The sequence below is a fragment of the Moschus berezovskii genome, chromosome 1, assembly GCF_049115385.1.
Source record: "Moschus berezovskii isolate FMDL1 chromosome 1, NW_MosBer_1.0, whole genome shotgun sequence".
In the NCBI taxonomy this organism is placed as follows: Eukaryota; Metazoa; Chordata; class Mammalia; order Artiodactyla; family Moschidae; genus Moschus; species Moschus berezovskii.
This window is the reverse complement of record NC_142460.1, coordinates 122,515,596-122,536,333: the sequence shown is the minus strand read 5'-3', so window position 1 is coordinate 122,536,333 and position 20,738 is coordinate 122,515,596. Positions and strand designations below refer to the sequence as shown.

Genomic DNA, 20,738 nt, shown 5'->3' with positions numbered 1-20,738 from the left:
GACTAGTTTCAAGGAATCTGGGGAGATGGGTTTGAGCAGGTACACTTAGGGTATATAAGGTTTTCACAAAAACTGGTCAGGGTCCTTGGCTAAGAGGAGACTTTGCCTTGGGCCTGCCAGTGTAATAAACTGCACTCCACTAACTGCATTGTCCTTCTGAGTGAGTCTGTTTCCCGGAATGCTTGGCTACAACAATATCAATGCAATATCATCATAAAATTAATGCAATATAATCATATCATTCACGAGAATGGGTGAATTTAATTCAGATCACCATTACATCTACAGGTGTGGGTAAGAGCTCCTTAGAAGAAATGGAGTAGCCCTCATAGTCAACAAAAGAGTCTGAAATGCAGTACGTGGGTGCAGTCTCCAAAATGATCTCTGTTTGTTTCAAAGGCAAACCATTCAACATCATAGTGATCCAAGTCTATGCATCAACCACTGATACTTAAGAAGCTGAACAGTTCTATGAAGACCTACAAGACCTTCTAGAATTAACATCAAAAAAAAAAAAAAAAGATGTCCTTTTCATCATAGGGGACTGGAATGAAAAAGTAGGAAGTCAAGAGATACCTGGAGTAACAGGCAAGTTTGGCCTTGGAATACAAAATGAAGCAGGACAAAGGCTAACAGAGTTTTGCCAAGAGAAGGCACTGGTCATAGCAAAGACCCTTTTTCAACAACACGAGAGAAGACTCTACACATGGACATCACCAGATGGTCAACACTGAAATCAGATTGATTATATTCTTTGCAGCCAAAGATGGAGAAGCTCTATACAGTCAGTAAAACAAAACCAGGAGGTGACTGTGGCTCAGATCATGAACTTGTTGCAAAATTCAGACTTCAATTGAAGAAAGTAGGGAAAACCATTAGGCCATTCAGATATGACCTAAATCAAATCCCTTACAATTATTCAGTGGAAGTAACAAATAGATTCAAGGGACTAGATCTGATAGACAGAGTACTGAAGAACTAAGGACAGAGTTTAGTAACAATGTACACATGGCTGTGATCAGATCATCCCCAAGAAAAAGAAATGGAAAAGATGCCCAATGGCTGTCTGAGAAGGCCTTAAAATAGCTAAGAAAAGAAGAGAAGTGAAAGGCAAAGGAGAAAAGGAAGGATAGATCCATCTGAAAGCAGAGTTCCAAAGAAAACCAAAGAGAGATAAGTGCAAAGAAATACAAGAAAACAACAGAATGGGAAAGACTGGAGATCCCTTCCCAAAATTGGAGATTCCAAAGAAATATTTCATGCAAACATGGGCACAATAAAGGACAGAAACAGTATGGACCTAACAGAAGCAGAAGATATAAGAGGAGATGGCAAGAATACACAGAAGAACTATACAAAAATGATCTTCATGACCTAGATAACCATGATGGTGTGATCATTCACCTGGAGCCAGACATCCTGAAGTGTGAACTCAAGTGGGCATTAGGAAGCATCACTACAAACAAAGCTAGTGGAAGTGATGGAATTCCAACTAAGCTATTTAAAATCCTAAAAGATTATGTTGTTAAAGGGCTGCACTCTACATGCCAGAAAATTTGCAAAACTCAGCAGTAGCCCAAGACTGGAAAAGGTCAGTCTTCATTCTAATCCCAAAGAAGGACAATGTCAAACAATGTTCAAACCACTGCACAATTGCACTCATCTCACACCCTAGCAAAGCAACGCTCAAAATTCTCCAAGTTAAGATTCAACAGTACGTGAACCAAAAAAGTCCAGATGTTCAAGCTGGATTTAGAAAAGGCAAAGGAACCAGAGATCAAATTGGCAACATCAAATGGATCATAGAAAAAGCAAGAGAATTCAAGAAAAACATCTGCTCCACCGATAATGCTAAAGTCTTTGACTATGTGGATCACAACAGACTGTTTAAAATTCTTAAAGAGATGGGAATACCAGACCACCTTACCCACCTCCTGAACCAATAAGCAACAGTTAGAACTGGACATGGAACAACAGACTGGTTCCAAATTGGGAAAGGAGTACATCAAGGCTGTATATTGTCATCCAGATTATTTCACTTACCTGCAGAGGACACCATGCAAAATGCCAGACTGGATGAAGCACAAGCTGAAATCAAGATTGCTGGGAGAAATATCAGTAACTTCAGATATGCAGATGACACCACCCTTATGGTAGAAAACGAAGAGGAACTAAAGAGCCTCTTGATGAAAGTGAGAGTGAAAAAGCTGGCTTAAAACTCAACACTCAAAAACAAAGATCATGGCATCTGGTCCCATCAGTTCAGTTCATTCATTCAGTCATGTCCAACTTTTTGCAAACCATGGACTGTAGCACACCGGGCTTCCCTATCCATCACCAACCCCCAGAGCTTACTTAAACTCTTGTCCATCAAGTCGGTGATGTCACCCAACCATCTCATCCTCTGTCATCCCCTTCTCCTCCTGCCTTCAATCTTTCCCACCATCAGGGTCTTTTCAAATGAGTCAGTTCTTCGCATCAGGTGGCCAAAGTATTGGAGTTTCAGCTTCAACATTAGTCTTTCCAATGAGTATTCAGGACTGATTTTATTTAGGATGGACTGGTTGGATCTCCTTGCAGTACAAGGGACTCTCAAGAGTCTTCTCCAACACCACAGTTCAAAAGCATCAATTCTTCGGCGATCAGCTTTCTTCACAGTCCAACTCTCACATCCATACATGACTACTGGAAAAACCATAGCTTTGACCAGACACACATTTGTTGACAAAGTCTCTACTTTTCACTATGGTATCTATGCTAGTCTTAGCTTTTCTTCCAAGGAGTAGGCATCTTTTATTTTCATGGCTGTAGTCACCATCTGCAGAGATTCTGGAACCCAAAAAAGGAAAGTCACTGTTCCCATTATTTCCCATCTATTACCATAATGTGATGGGATGGGATGCCATGATCTTAGTTTTCTGAATGTTGAGTTTTAAGCCAACTTTTTCACTCTCCTCTTTCATTTTTATCAAGAGGCTTTTTAGTTCTTCTTTACTTTCTGCCGTAAGGGTCGTGTCATCTGCATATCTGAGGTTATTGATATTTCTCCCAGCAATCTTGATTCCAGCTTGTGCTTCTTCCAGCCCAGCGTTCCTCATGATGTACTCTGCATATAAGTTAAATAAGCAGGGTGACAATATACAACCTTGACGCACTCCTTTTCCTATTTGGAACCAGTCTGTTGTTCCATGTCCAGTTCTAACTGTTGCTTCCTGACCTGCATACAGATTTCTCAGGAGGCAGGTCAGGTGGTCTGGTATTTCCACCTCTTTAAGAATTTTCCACACAGTCAAAGGCTTTGGTGCAGTCAATAAAGCAGAAATAGATGTTTTTCTGGAACTCTCTTGCTTTTTCAATGATCCAAAGTGAAAGTGAAAGTGAAGTCACTCAGTTGTGTCCAACTCTTTGTGACCCCATGGACTATAGCCTACCAGGCTCCTAAGTCCATGGAATTTTCCAGACAAGAGTACTGGAGTGGGTTGCCATTTCCTTCTCCAGGTGATCCTCCCAAACCAGGGATCCAACCTGTGTCTCTTACATTGCAGGTGGATTCTTTACCACTGACCCACTGGGGAAGCCCAGACGTCTATGTAGAAAATCTTAAAGAACTGACCAAAAACATTTCCTGGAACTAAGAAGCAATTACAGCAAGATTTCAGGTTACATGGTTAATACACAAAAGTCAATCATTATCTTATAGAGCAGCAATGAACAAGTAGAATTTAAAAATAATATCACAGTACAATGAACATTAACATCCACAAAAGTGAAATACATATAAGTCTAACAAAATATGTATAAGATCTATATGAGGTATACTTCAAAACTCTGATGAATGATATAGAAGACTATTTAAATGAGAGATAATCCAGATTCATGGTTAGGAGGACTCAATATTGTTCGTGTGTGCATGTGTGCTAAGTCGCTTCAGTCATGTCCAACTATTTTCCAGATCATCTCAATTTTGCTGTGAACCTAAAAATGTTCTTTTTTTTAAAAAAAAATTTTTTTTTAAGTAGTCTTTAAAAAATAGCTGAAACAGTGATAATGAGAGAGGCTGAGGAAAGGGTTATTGATTTAAATGCAGCTTTTATGCAGAAAATTTGAAAATATTTATCAAGCTTACTGACATAAATGCTCTATGACCCAGTAATTCCAGTTCTATAAATTTATCTTACAGATGTTTCCTCACTAGTGCCAAAATTTCTGCATTCAAGGCTTAAAATTACTACATTATCTGTAAAACAAGAATACTGGAAGCAGTCTAAATGTCCATAAAAACTGATTAATAACATTTGGCACACCCATTAAATAGAATACCATGCAGCTGTCAAAAAGAAAGAGGATATTTTGGGTAATGAGATAAATAAAATGATCATTAGGCTGAATTCTCAGGTGGAAAATCAATGTACAGAGCAGTGTTGCTGTGCATATACCATACTCAGTTCAGTTCAGTTCAGTCGCTCAGTCGTGTCCGACTCTCCGCGACCCCATGAATCACAGCACGCCAGGCCTCCCTGTCCATCACCAACTCCCGGAGCTCACTCAAACTCATGTCCACAGAGTTGGTGATGCCATCCAGCCATCTCATTCTCCGTCGTCCCCTTCTCCTCCCGCCCCCAACCTTTCCTAGCATCAGAGTCTTTTCCAGTGAGTCAACTCGTCGCATGAGGTGGCCTAAGTATTGCAGTTTCAGCTTTAGCATCAGTCCTTCCAATGAACACCCAAGATTGATCTCCTTTAGAGTGGACTGGTTGGATCTCCTTGCAGTCCAAGGGACTCTCAAGAGTCTTCTCCAACACCACAGTTCAAAAGCATATATAACATACTACTGTTTATATAAAAACCACATAATTAATATTCTTAAATATTAAGTATTATTATACACATCTATTTAAAAGTGAATATACATATTTATGACAAAAAATATGTATTTACTTGTGTATGAATACAACAGCCCTTAAAGGGTGCTCATGGATCTCATGAACTAGTTGCTTCCAGCAAAGGAAATTGGTAGGTAGAAACAGTGATAAAAGGAAATTTTTACTGTATACCTTTTGTCTTCTTGAGTATTGTAACACTGAAATGTGGTATTCCTTCCAAGCAATCACTTTTAAATAAACACGTGTTTATATGTACACACACATGCATGTAAGTGTGTATATATGTTGGCAAGCAGAATATTAATTCCCCAACCAGGGGTTGAACCGGGGTCCCCTGCAGTGGAAGCATGAAGTCTTAACCACTGGAACACCCGGGGAGTTCCTTGATCTACCCTTAAGACTAGGGCATTTCCCATGTCCTCAACAAGTGACCAGAGCTCATAGCCTCAGTTATCGACATGTAACCAAGTACAGCCTTAATCTGACCAGTGAAGAAAAGCCACATTAACACAATCACTCGGAGCCCAGCAGCAAGCAGGCAAGGAGAGAGTTTTCATCTGTGTTCATCTACTCTGTTCAAAGGAGAAACTCATTGATTTTGCCCTAAATACAAGCACTAAAGAGGCATAATGTCTTGTAAAGCAGAGATAAATTTCCCTCAAGCTTGTCCACTTCCCTCTACTCAGATTTTACAATTCCCAAAGGAACTATGTATTGAATTGGTTAGACTCTCAAACATCACAATTCCCCCAAAATTGTGTGCAGAAAAGAGGACAGGAGATGCACTGTCACTAAAAAAATGATACCCTAACCCCATTTTAAATGAATGATTGACATCATGTTTCTTGTAAGAGTTGGTCCTCAAGAAACAAACACTTCCCTGGGTAAAGTAAAGAAGGTCTAATCTTCAAATTTGCAAAGACAACATCCCATAGTGAATAACAGGAACAATGTCAGAGATCTCAGGAGTCCTGCCAGAGGCTGCCAGGCAGTTGCTGTCTGACATGTCTCTTTATATGATTAATGTGTTTACTCTTAAAGATTGGGTAACATAGTAAGATTCAGCAAGCAATTTGTGTACCAAATTATCTCATATACATATATTTTCACTTTGAAATTCATTCTTAAGATTTTGCCTTAGAGAGATAAAGTCATGAGTGTGAATATATTTATGCATAAAGAAATTCATAATAGCAAAATGCTCATCAAGGCAAATGGATCAGTATATTATGGTACACATACAGTTTGACTCTGCTGCTTTTTAAAAATGATAAAGGAGATCTAAATTAGGAACAAGGAATTAATTCCAATATGTCATAGAGTAAAATGTAGGTTATAGAACCATATTCAGGTGAAATAGTCTATACACAGAGAGGCATTCAGAACATGTTGATGATATTTCAGCAATATTTAGTTCCTTATTTGAACTTTACAGCATTATTTTAATTTCTTGTAATAAGCAAGTATTGTTTTACAAAAAGTAAATTATTTCAATGGGGAAGATAGTGAATATCACTGTCAAGATTTGATAATGCCTATTTACATTTTTAGCTTAACTATGTCGAGATGCAAAACGCACTGAAATATCCCGTTTTACAGAAGCACATCATTAGGATAAGTCAGAAATTTTCTCTTTTTCAGTTTATGATATCTACGAACACATTTTTAAAGTTCCCCAGCAATCATGGGTTTTTAAGAAAAGCTTCACTTAAGAATTCTATGCAAAGACAGTTCATTAGAACTACCTCCAGGATATTGTGTGACTTTAATTCTTTCAAAATTATGCATTCTAAGGACGCCCTCATCCTGTCCCAACTTGTTTTGCCACTAGCTGAGAGGGTAAGCTTTGCTGAGTGAAATAAAGCTCGCAGTCTGTTTTCAAAGTCTCTGCGTGCCTTAACATCACTTTCTTAGATTAGGATGTGAAGGTACCAAAAGGCAGGAAGATGAGTCACAGAAATATGCCACGTCACTTTCATATAGGAATAATGGGACGTTCTCATTGATGACCAAATAGAATGAAACAATAATAAGGTGTAGCAAAGTACTGAAATGACAACATGTTGTCATGTTTTCATTCAATTCAGATAGAGGGAAAGCCTTTCAAAAAAACACCAGACCAAATACCCTAAGAGCACCAGCAGACTGAGAAAGCATGGGTTCCTTCTGAACTTAGATTTAGAAATAGCAACAATCGACCAAATCTAGAATTGAGCATTCGGTGCTGTTCAGAAGAGTGGCGGGAGTTGTAGGAACATATGAAAGTGGAAGACAAGAATCTTTCCCTTCTATCAAACATGGGAGGAGAGGAAGTGAGAATTTAGGTAACTGTTTAGCTGGATAACAACTAGAAATGCAACCGATGCAAAAAGAGGGGAGAGAGATGTAGCCGAAGACGTTCCTGGAGACGTCAGATGCAGACAGGGCCAGAGAGGAGCCGCAGAGCTGAATGTTACCAGTGGCGGAGAAAAGGAGGGGCCGGAAAAACCACGCCTCATCTCAAGGGGCCAGAGACAAAGCCCTGTTCAGGGGTCCCTCTGCCTTTCTAACTCTTTCCAACTTCTGCTTTCACATGTCACATGGGTAAAACAAAGAGTAAGAAATATCAAGATGTAAATAAGGAAGGGGTGTATCAAAAGCATCGCCCTTCAGCCTGAGAGGTATGGGGGAACCGGGGAGACTTGCTAGGCCTGACTGCCTGGGAGGAAGAACTACCTCTGAGAAGCAGGACACAGCAAGGTGATGCTGCAGGGACAGACACTGTTACTATTATCGTGTCTATGCCTGCCCCCCAGCACACAGACACACACACTTTTGAAAATCAGTAAACTAAAGCTTAGACACAGGATGTAGTATGCCAAACATCTGAACTCTCTTTTCTCTGTGTGTTCGCAAAACTTGGATCTTTTTTACACTATTAAAAAGTATTGAAGAATCCAAATAGCTTCTATTTATGTGGGAGACAGAGATAGAGATAAAGACAAAAACAGATAAATGCGTATACTTACCATATTAGAAATTTAAACTGAGAAGTTGTTAAAACACAAAAATACAAAAGCACATTGTGCTGTCAATCATCATACAGCCTCTAGGAAACACCACTATATACTCTTGAAACAATGAGAGTGGAAAAAGTGGACAACAGATTAATATTATGATGAAAATAGTTTTGATCTTTTGAAAGGATCTGACTTCCCCAGAGATCTGAGATCACACTGTGAGAATTGCTGTTCTAACCTCAAGTCTGTATTTTTCCAAGACTAGACCTTGGTTCATTGAGTGAATGGCATTCACAATCTGACTCAAGCTCCCTCCCCTGTCTCAAGTCTCCCAATATTTGCTAAGTACCCACAAACTAGTCACACCAGAATAAATCCTCTCCTTGGAAAAAAAAATGCATTGTTTGTGCTTAGACAGGTGGCCATGTTGTACCGTCTGTCAGGAGCTACTTCATTCTCTCCTTTCAGAGGTTCCCACTGGAGATTTCAGGCTCTGCTCAACTGTCACCCACCCAGCCCCTGGCAGAATGGTCCTCTTTCCAAGGATTAGCACTTTGCTTTTTCCTCTCTTCATTATACTCTACTCCATTGTTTCTTTGTGCGTGAGTCATGTGTCTGGTCCTCTGATATCACCCCACAATCCTGTAATGAGCCCCTGCCCAGCAATGAGCTCTGGGAAGATTCTCTGTATCTGAATCTCCTCAAACTACAGGGGTGAAGAAACTTTGCGGTATGTGAATCTTTGATCCCTCATTCCTGGCACCTGACACTTGTTCAAAACAGTTTCATTTGTTTTATCTACTTTGAAATGATCAGTTATCACTGGCTGATGGGTCTGTGGGTGATATTGTTTCCTTTGTACTTGACTGCAATATATATTTTTTTGCAATTATAGATGTTATACAATGTTAAAGTGTTTCTCCATAGTTTAGCTGATAATAGGAAACATTTCTGTATGATACACAGCTCTATGTACTTTATATACACTTTAACATTGCATTTAATTATTTATATTTTGATCTCAGAAATAAAAGAGGCATCAATATCCAACTCATTTGTACAGAGATTCTTTGCATGTAATATTCCACATGTGCACACTCTATTGTTGCTTATAACTTGCATATCCTTGTGTTATTTTGGCTTTCTCTTCATGTTCCAAATGGAAGAGTCCAGACCTTCTTTATGTCCTATTTCCTGAATTCCTCATGGAAAATTGCTTATCTTATGGTCAGGCAATATAGGATCATAACATCTACACATAAACTCAGCACTTTAACTCTGCAAATCTCAATTAGCAGAACATTCTTCTGGAAACAAATATATGTCTCAGTGGCCACCAGGGAGCTGAATTAACTGGCTGCCTTCATAAAGTTCAGTAAAACATTTACTAGTGGATGTTTCCCCCACAGATGGAATTCAAAATGGATTGTTTTGTAAAGAACTTTTATCTCCTAAAATAACCAGCAGAGTATTTGAAGTGGTGACATGACACACTACTCATTACTAACAAAGGCCTTTCTTCCCGTTGCACACCATCTGAACTACTCATTCCTGCGTGGATGCAGAAGCTTCTGCAGAAAGGAAAGAAGGATGGGCTGGAGTTATTGTTTAATTGGCCACAAGCTGGATACTGGCTGTCGGCTTGGCTCCTCCTGTGCTGTGACTGTCAGGCCTGGGGTGATCGTGGCCACAGACTAAGCTCTACAGGCAATGAAAAGGATTGCTCCGCTCCCTCCACGATACCCACAGGCTGGCCCTCCCTGTCCTTTAAGAAAAGCTGTGGTCCCTGTGGCATCTCCACTCCAGAGCAGCCCATTTTCTCATCGACATGCAGGGAGCGCTCCCATAAGCAAAGGCTGCAAAGCGTCATTAACATGGTGGGGAGACAAACAACACTCGAGCTGCATACCAAGTGGCAGCACATTTAACAGAATCATTTTATTATGAATACATTCCGGGCTGCCACAGCGAGCCACTCACCGAAACTGTGCCGGCAAAATGGATCTTTGCTAATTACATTTCATGCATATTTCAGATCTTTCCACAGGGATGCAGGGGGATGGTGTACGTAAAAGGGAATTTTACAGCCAGGTTCACTTGCATTTGGCATCAAGAGCCAAACTAGCGGGTAACAAAGATAAGTTCAATTATATTCCATGTTGTGTTTGCTTTAGCTGGAATACTTCCTCCGAGTAACACTATCAGTGCTGCTGAGGTTGCTGGTTGAAAATGAAATTACTCTCCAAATCCACCTGAATATACATTATTGCAGAAAAGCACACAACTTAAATCATTTCTTTCCCACCTTTCCTTTTCTATATTTGTCCCCAGATTGAATTAAGGAAATGAATGTGGGCACATGTTAGGAGAGTGATAGAGAAGCATCGTTACCTGCTTTAAGACTGAATTGTAAAGTACACAAGTGACGGCTTTCTTATGGCTTGTCACCCTCTTGCTGGCTTCACTTTTCATTGCCAGCAAAGCCAGCTGATTATTGAACGAGATGAAGAGTCGTCCGTGGGCTTCATCAAAGTGGAAGAGACACCTGAAGTCCTGACTCTTGGGGAAAAAGCAAGAGATCCTCTGGATGGACAGTTGATGCTGAATATCCCAGAGTCTCAAAACCTGCAGGAAAAGTAACAGAGTCATATGACTATGTCAAGAATAATTCTAATTTTCTAACCAGATTTTCTCTAGCTCACCCTCAACCTCAGGCAGGCTCCCCGTAGCGCTGTTAACTATTTGTCCTTATCTCATAGAACACATGTTTTGTATTTCCCTTCTCTGCTTCAGTATTTCTTCAACTGTAATCTCTTCTAAGGAAGGGATTTTGTTTTGTCTCAGTCCTCAGAAAAATGCCTGCGTTAAGTAGGTGCTTGTGCAGGAAGAATAATTGTCTTCAAAGATATCCATGTGCTAACTTGTGGAAAATGTGAAAATGCTATATTATATGACAAAGAAGATGTCATAAATTAAGGCCTTTGAGATGGAGAGATAATCCTGGTTGATTTGGACAAGTCCAGTAATCACAAGGCTTCCCAGGCGGCTCAGTGGTAGAGAATCCATCTGCCAATGAAGGAGACGTGGGTTCTATCCCTGGGTCAGGAAGATCCCCTGGAGATGGAAACAGCAATCCACTCCAGTATTCTAGCCTGGGAAATTCCATGGACAGAAGAGCCTGGCAGGCTATAGTCCATGGGGTCACAAAAGAATAGACATAACATAGTGACTGAACTTTTTCACTCTTCTCTTTCACTTTCATCAAGAGGCTCTTTAGTTCTTCACTTTCTGCCATCAGCGTTGTGTCATCTGCATATGTGAGCTTATTGATATTTCCTCCAGCAATCTTGATTCCAGCTTGTGCTTCATCCAACCCAGCATTTCTCATGATGTACTCTGCATATAAGATAAATAAGCACAGTGACAATATACAGCCTTAAAGGACTCCTTTTCCTTTTTGGAACCAGTCTGTTGTTCCATGTCCAGTTCTAACTGTTGCTTCCTGACCTGCATACAGGTTTCTCAAGAGGCAGATCAGGTGGTCTGGGATTCCCATCTCTTTCAGAATTTTCCACAGTTTACTGTGATCCACACAGTCAAAGGCTTTGGCGTAGTCAATGAAGCAGAAATAGATGTTTTTCTGGAACTCTCTTGCTTTCTCCATGATCCAGTGGATGTTGGCAATTTGATCTCTGGTGCCTTTGCCTTTTCTAAAACCTGCTTGAACATCTGGAAGTTCACAGTTCACATATTGCTGAAGCCTGGCTTGGAGAATTTTGAGCATGACTTTACTAGCGTGTGAGATGAGTACAATTGTTCCGTAGTTTGAGCATTCTTTGGCAGTGCCTTTCTTTGGGACTGGAATGAAAACTGACCTTTTCCAGTTCTGTGGCCACTGCTGAGTTTTCCAAATTTGCTGGCATGTTGAGTGCAGCACTTTCACAGCATCATCTTTTAGGATTTGAAATAGCTCAACTGGAATTCCATCACTTCCACTAGCTTTGTTCGTAGTGATGCTTCCTAAGGCCCACCTAACTTCATACTCCAGGATGTCTGGCTCTAGATGAGTGATCACACGTTCGTGATTATCTGGGTCATAAAGATCTTTTTTGTACAGTTCTTCTGTGTATTCTTGCCATCTCTTCTTAATATCTTCTGCTTCTGTCAAGTCCACACCATTTCTGCCCTTTATTGAGCCCATCTTTGAATGAAATGTTCCCTTGGAATCTCTAATATTCTTGAAGAGACCTCTAGTCTTTCCCATTCTATTGTTTTCCTCTATTTCTTTGCACTGATCACTGAGGAAGGCTTTCTTATCTCTCCTTGCTATTATTTGGAACTCTGCATTCAAATGGGTATATCTTTCCTTTTCTCCTTTGCTTTTCACTTCTCTTCTTTTCAAAGCTATTTGTAAGGCCTCCTCAGACAGCCATTTTCCTTTTTTGCATTTCTTTTTCTTGGGGATGGTCTTGATTCCTGTCTCCTGTACAATGTCATGAACCTCCATCCATAGTTCATCAGGCACTCTGTCTATCAGATCTAGTCCCTTAACTCTATTTCTCACTTCCACTGTATAATCGTAAGGGATTTGATTTAGTTCATACCTGAATGGTCTAGAGGTTTTCCCTACTTTATTCAATTTAAGTCTGAATTTGGTAATAAGGAGTTCATGATCTGAACCACAGTCAGCTTCTGGTCTTGTTTTTGCTGACTGTATAGAGCTTCTTCATCTTAGGCTGCAAAGAATATAATCAATCTGATTTCGGTATTGACCATCTGGTGAAGTTCATGTGTAGAGTCTCCTCTTGTGTTGTTGGAAGAGGGTGTTTGCTATGACCAGTGAGTTCTCTTGGCAAAACTCTATTAGCCTTTGCCCTGCTTCATTCTGTACTGCAAGGCCAAATTTGCCTGTTACTCCAGGTGTTTCTTGACTTCCTACTTTTGCATTCCAGTCCCCTACAATGAAAAGGACATCTTTTTTGTTGTTAATTTTAGAAGGTCTTATAGGTCTTCACAGAACTGTTCAACGTCAGCTTCTTCAGCATTTCTGGTCAGGACATAGACTTGGATTACCATGATATTGAATGATTTGCCTTAGAAACAAACAGAGATCACTGTCGTTTTTTGAGACTGCATCCAAGTACTGCATTACGGACTCTTTTGTTGGCTATGATGGCTACTCCATTTCTTCTAAGGGATTCTTGCCCACAGTAGTAGATATAATGGTCATCTGAGTTAAATTCACCCTTTCCAGTCCATTTTATTTCGCTGATTTCTAAAATGTCTATGTTTACTCTTCCCATCTCCTGTTTGATCACTTCCAATTTGCCTTGATTCACGGACCTAACATTCCAGGTTCCTATGCAATATTACTCTTTACAGCATTGGACCTTGCTTCCATCACTAGTCAAATCCACAACTGGGTGTTGTTTTTGCTTTGGCTCCGTCTCTTCACTCTTCCTGGAGTTATTTCTCCACTGATCTCCAGTAGCATATTGGGCACTTATCAACCTGGGGAGCTCATCTTTCACTGTCCTATCTTTTGCCTTTTCATACTCTCCATGGAGTTCTCAAGGCAGGAATACTGAAGTGGTTTGCCATTCCCTTCTCCAGTGAACCACATTTTGTCAGAACTCTCTACCATGACCCATCCATCTTGGGTGGCCCTACACAGCATGGCTCATAGTTTCATTGAGTTAGACAAGGCTGTGGTTCATGTGATTATATTGGTTAGATTTCTGTGATTATGGTTTTTAGTCTGTCTGCCCTCTGATGGAGAAGGGCAGACAGACTTCCCTTATGGCAGAAAGTGAAGAAGAACTAAAGAGATTCTTGATAAAAGTGAAAGAGGAGAGTGAAAAAGTTGGCTTAAGGCTCAACATTCAGAAAACTAAGATCATGGCATCTGGTCCCATCACTTCATGGCTAATAGATGGGGAAACAGTGGAAATGGTGGCTGACTTTATTTTTCTGGGCTCCAAAATCACTGCAGATGGTGATTGCAGACATGAAATAAAAAGATGTTTACTCTTTGGAAGAAAAGTTATGACCAACCTAGACAGCATATTAAAAAGCAGAGGCACTACTTTGTCAACAAAGGTCCATATAGGCTATGGTTTTTCCAGTAGTCATGTATAGATGTGAAAGTTGGACTATAAAGAAAGTTGAGCACCAAAAAATTGATGCTTTTGAACTGTGGTGTTGGAGAAGACTCTTGAGAGTCCCTTGGACTGCAAGGAGATCCAACCAGTCCATCCTAAAGGAGATCAGTCCTGGGTGTTCACTGGAAGGACTGATGTTGAAGCTGAAACCCCAATATTTTGGCCACCTGATGTAAGGAGCTGACTCATTGGAAAAGACCCTGATGCTGGGAAAGATTGAAGGCAGGAGGAGAGGGGGACGACAGACGATGAAATGGTTAGATGGCATCACTGACTCAATGGACATGAATTTGGGTAAACTCTGGGAGTTGGTGATGGACAGGGAGGCCTGGCATGCTGCAGTTCATGGGGTCGCAAAGAGTCGGACATGAATGAGCAACTGAACTGAACTGACGTATTGGGTAATGTATCCAAGTACTAACACTTGTAACAAACTTAAACTGATATAGTCAAACCCGCCCAGATAAAAAGCATTACCAATCCTTCTAACCCCAAGACTATATGTTTATAAAACTACATTGGGTTTTCTTGGCAAGAATATTTTTATTAAACAACTTATTCTAATTCTTAAACCTTATAATTTTTATTTAAAACATTCTGTCAACTCTCCAGAAAATGTTTATCCTCAAAAATATAAATCCTATAAGAACTAAGACTTTCAAATATATTTCAAAGTGTTCTAAATATAATAGGATTGATAAGTTATTATTTTGAATGTTAGAGTCACAAGATTAAACACATCTGTATCACTAGCAAACTCTCATATAACTTAAAATAGTTATATCTTCATTGTTCAAAATCCTGTCTTGTTTGGTATGGATTTGTTCCTTAAAAAGCTGAAATTAACTTTATTTCAGAAGAATAAACTTCATTTTAGAAAAATAATATGGGGCAAGATTGAGTATAGATTAACAATAACCCAACAATATTAATGGACTATAATTTCCCCAGAATCATTTTCCACATGTTCAAAACATTTATATTGACTTTAATATTTTGTTGACATTTAGTCACATGTCACATTTAATTAAATGAAAAATTAAAAATAGACGAATAAAAAGCTCTATGACAGGTGAGTTCCTGCTATCAGCAATCAAAACTAGAGGTGCTTTTTAAAAATCATAATGTGTATACTCATTAATTTTTCTTAAAATTAATTTTTACTTTTCTTCTTTCCCTCCTTCCCTTGAAGAACACTTAATTCTCATAATTAGTGATCCTACTAAGTTCCCTTCCATCTTTAACTATCTAATTTTTCTTTCTGCTAAGAATCAAAGCCAACAACATTTATATACTGTCATCAATGTACAAGACAGTGTTTCTTTTTTTTATTTATTCATTTTAATTGGAGGCTACTTTACAATATTGTATTGGTTTTGCCATACATTGATATGAATCCGCCCCAGATGTACATGTGTTCCTCATCTTGAACCCCCCTCCCATCTCCCTCCCCATATCATTCCTCTGGTTCATCCCAGAGCACCAGCCCTGAGCATCCTGTATCATGCGTCAAACCTGGACTGGCAATTCATCTCACATATGACAATATATATGTTTCAATGCCATTCTCCCAAATCATCCCACCCTCACCCTGTCCCACAGAGTCCAAAAGACTGTTCTATACATCTGGTCTTTTTTTCTGTCTCACATACAGGGTTATCATTACCATCTTTTAAATTCCATATATATGCGTTATGATACTGTATTGGTGTTTTTTCTTTCTGGCTTACTTCACTCTGTATAATAGGCTCCAGTTTCACCCACCTCATTAGAACTGATTTTTAATGGCTGCATAATACTCCATTGCAACACAGTGTTTCAGTTTTCATGTGACTTCCCATATGATTTTCAATTTTTCCTACACTTCCATAATCTATGATAGTGATTCTTAATCTTGACACTAGAAATAACAATGGTGTTTAAGAAAATGCATATGTTTGGGCCCTTTTCCAAAATCAATTAAATCAGACTATCTGAGGATGGGACTCACGCATGAGTTTTCTTTAATTTCCCAAGTATTTCCATTATATTATACTTTAGCTTCTCAAATTGCTTTTAAGGTCAATGCTAATCTCCTTGAACAAGGCCTCTCTCTCTCAGCTTAATCAGTAATATCATGTGTCTTGGCTTTCAGTTCAGTTCAGTCGCTCAGTCATGTCCGACTCTTTGCAACCCTATGAACTGCAGCATGCCAGGCCTCCCTGTCCCTCACCAACTCCTGGGAGTCTACCCAAACCCATGTCTATCGAGTTGGTGATGTCATCCAACCATCCCATCCTCTGTCGTCCCCTTCTCCTCCTGCCTTCAATCTTTCCCAACATCAGGATCTTTTCAAATGAGTCAGCTCTTCGCATCAGGTGGCCAAAGTATTGGAGTTTCAGCTTCAACATCAGTCCTTCCAATGAACACCCAGGACTGATCCCCTTTAGGATGGACTGGTTGGATCTCCTTGCAGTCCAAGGGACTCTCAAGAGTCTTCTCCAGCACCACACTTCAAAAGCATCAATTCTTCAGCGCTCAGCTTTCTTTATAGTCCAACTCTCACATCCATACATGACTACTGGAAAAACCATAGCCTTGACTAGACAGACCTTTGTTGACAAAGTAATGTCTCTGCTTTTTAATATGCTGTCTAGGTTGGTCATAACTTTCCTTCCAAGGAGTAAGCGTCTTTTAGTTTCATGGCTGCAATCACCATCTGCAGTGATTTTGGAGCCCCCAAAAATAAAGTCAGCCATTTTTCCCACTGTTTCCCCATCTGTCACGAGGTGATGGGACCAGATGCCATAATCTTAGCTTTCTGAATGTTGAGCTTTAAGCCAGCTTTTTCACTCTCCTCTTTCACTTTCATCAAGAGGCTCTTTAGTTCTTCTTCACTTTTTGCCATAAGGTGGTGTCATCTGCATATCTGAGGTTATTGATATTTCTCCCAGCAATCTTGATTCCAGCTTGTGCTTCCTCCAACCCAGCGTTTCTTATGATGTACTCTGCATATAAGTTAAATAAGTAATATCATGTGGCTTGGCTTTAAAAACCAGATAACTGTGCTCCCCTAATCAGCCTATATGTCTTTAATAATGAAAAATATCTCACATTAATTCTATTTTCTTTGAATAATGTCACTTAAATAACTAGTTATTATTTGAGAATTCTTAATTTTCCTCTTTTTTATGTTCATGTTGACTTCTTGAAGAGAATTATGCCACATTCCAGAAAGGAGTATATTTAATATCATTTTCCATTCCAGATATCTTAGAGATGTTTCCTTTATTCTTAGTAGGGAAAATAAAGAACTGGACAAACACCTAGGCTTAAAAATTATCATTCAGTAAATGATTTTTAATTTATATTTTCCATAAATACTCTCCTAAACTGTACTTTCTGTTTTCATCACAATACCTGAGAACTTGTGATGCTTGTCCAAACACAGACTTACTAAGTCTAGTCCTTGAAATGATTTATACATGGCTCTTTATTTCATTTCCATATTTTATTGTATTAAGAGGAATAAATATACAAGCTTGTGATTTTATATCAAGGCAGAATTTATCTTTTCACATAATGATGAAGACATCTTTCTACTTAATCTTTGTCTTGTTACCACTTAATAATGCAGGAATAAAGCAAATCCTGTACGAATCATAACTAGCACTAGGAACCAAAGATAGAGAGTCTAGACATCCTGATCCTCATTTTAATACTGCTCAGGTCTGTCAGTTTAGGTGTATTATATTACCTTACAATTTCCTCACCTTTATACAGAATGGGCCCCTGCCAGCTTTGAAATTCTGCCAATTTTTTTGGAATATACTGAAATTGCTCATTCCATTATCTATCGGTTCCAAAATAACAAAATGGAAACAGTTTAAAGAAGGGGTATTGTGAAAATTGGATTAAAGAAATGCAGTCTAATTTTACTGAGGAATTTCTTCCTGCTCCCTGCTGGAGATGGGCAGAATCATTTCATATAGGCATAACAAAACTATAAAGTTTGAAACCCCATGGACCAGAGCCTGTCAGGCTCCTCTGTCCATGAGATTTCCCAGGCAAGAATACAGGAGTAGGTTTCCATGCCCTCCTCCAGTGCATCTTCCTGACCCAGGGATCGAACCCTCATCTCCTGTGGCTTGGGCATTGCAGGTGGATTCTTTATTGCCAAGCCACTGGGGAAACCTAATAAAAATAAACAAAACTTTTTTATCCTATAAATATTAGATTTATTAAGTGGGTAACATCATGGAAGGGTGGGTGCACAAATCAATGTATGGATGGATATAGAAACTGTTTTCAGTGCATTTTTTAAAACCAAATCAGTATTATTTACTTATTGCCAACATGTTCAAATTTAATTCAAAGTGGTTAGGGGAAAAACTGTTAAGTTTCCTAATACTGATAGAAAAGTGAGGAAAAAGTAGAAGACAGACCCCAACAACTGTATCTAAATGAGACTTGTTTGATTGCATCAAACATTTGCTACTAAGTCCTGCCATCCCGCAGGGCATAGATATAAAATGACAATAAGAAAGAGAGACAGAGAGAGAATACAGCACTAGGGGATTTTGAAGACAGCAGTGCAGCAGCTCAGCTCTCCAGGATAATCCACAAAAATGGATAGCCTACTTGCAGATAATAGGATAACAGGAACTGAGGGCATTGGCTCTTCTGAATATACCTTTATGTATTAACAAGTCTATTTATTTAGAATTTAAACCTTGGGATAATCCACAAAGGCATAATCAGTGAATGTTTAGAGGCAATTTTGTTTGACATGATATATGCTAGCAAAAGTATTCTACTGAACACCTCAGTTAGTGTTTTTATCTTTAACTCATATAACAGATCTTCTTTTAAGAAATATTTCTGCTGTTTTTTCCCCCACGATGAGATCTAATTTAAGATATTAGTCGGAAATTAAAATCTCTCGTGCTATTCACCATTAAATTGGTACCATAGCCATTATCATCTATTTTTTTTTCATCCTTTTCAATAAAAATGAGAGAAGACATACAGCTCTAAGACACAGATTTCTATTGTGTGTCTGTTTGGTATTCTATCACTGACCTTGAAAAAGTCAAAATGCTTTTTAACACTATGAATTGTTTTGAAAAAAATCTCACTAATTTCCCAGTTCAAGTTCGGCAATAAATTTAACTAACATCAACATTTTGTTTCAAAAGCTTTCTTTTTTCAGAACAAAAGTTCATTTGGGGGATTTTAAAATTACAGTTAAATTGATTTTTTGGCTATTATCATTACTCACATAACACTGAAAAACATAACCAGGTTTTTTTCCCAGGCTTTAAACAGAAGTTTTCAAACTTTGTGTTTCAAAGATTACTGTCTCTTTTTTATTTCACAAAGTAAACATAAACACTTTAAACTTCTTTCTTTTTTTAAGCTCAATATTTATACTAACAACTTTTTTTGAAGAAAGTAAGTGAAAACCAACTAAAATAAGGGAACTCTGGTTCAAGTATCACTGCAGACTAGGTTTTTGTAGGGGGCTTTCCTGCTTCAAAGAAAAACAGCTCTGACTAAAACATAATTTCTGTTGCTTTGCTGGATCTTCAGGGATTGAAGATGATCTCCACAGGTCCAAAAGAAGAAAGAGGTATAAGAAGCAAACTTAATATGGAGACAGTGAACAGTACGCATTCATGACCAGGAGCCTAAGCCTTGGACCAGCAGGACAACGGAGGCACTGAAGCAGGATTGTTCAATTAAAAGGACAACGAAAAAGGAAAATGCAGTAGCCTCAGGACAAGAGCTTTCTTTATTTCCATACTGCAGAAACAAACACAAATCTTCTCTGGAGGAAAGCATTTTCAATTTCATTCTTCAGAATGTCTATAGTTTCAGTTCAGTCGCTCAATCATAACTGACTCTTCGCGACCCCATGAATCACAGAACGCCAGGCCTCCCTGTCCATCACCAACTCGCTGAGTTCACTCAAACTCATGTCCATCGAGTCCGTGATGCTATCCAGCCATCTCATTCTCTGTTGTCCCCATCTCCTCCTGCCCCCAATCCCTCCCAGCATCAGAGTCTTTTCCAGTGAGTCAACTCTTCGCATGAGGTGGCCAAAGTATTGGAGTTTCAGCTTTAGCAACAGTCCTTCCAATGAACACCCACGATCGATCTCCTTTAGAATGGACTGGTTGGATCTCCTTGCAGTACAAGGGACTCTCAAGAGTCTTCTCCAGCACCACAGTTCAAAAGCATCAATTCTTTGATGATCAGCTTTCTTCACAGTCCAACTCTCACATCCATACATGACCACTGGAAAAACCATAGCCTTGACCAGACGGACTTTTGTTGGCAAAGTAATGTCTCTGCTTTTTAATATGCTATCTAGGTTGGTCATAACTTTCCTTCCAAGGAGTAAGCGTCTTTTAATTTCATGGCTGCAATCAGCATCCGAGTGATTTTGGAGCTCAAAAATATTGTTGCTATAGTTTAGCAACAACCAAAAATGAGGTAACAATAAAAAATAACCAGACATAAAAAGGAAACATGTCACCATGTGGGAGAATCACCAGAACAGGAAATATCAAATTTGGTTTTCCAAGGACTCCAGGTATTAAAATTATCTGATAAGGAAATGCAGTAATTAACATGAAATTAAAGAGCTAAAAGTCAAAATCCCCCAAATGAGCAAACAACAAAAGAGTATACACAATTAACAGGCAGTTAAA

The 20,738-nt window shown here is 39.1% G+C and overlaps 1 protein-coding gene across 1 annotated transcript in view; it reads right to left on the bottom strand.

The window, feature by feature from the left end:
• Positions 1-20,738, bottom strand: part of WDR49 (WD repeat domain 49) — a 172,795-nt gene that overhangs the window by 80,769 nt on the left and 71,288 nt on the right. The window contains 1 exon segment of the mRNA XM_088833163.1: positions 10,274-10,507. Coding sequence (XP_088689289.1) covers positions 10,274-10,507 — 234 coding nt within the window.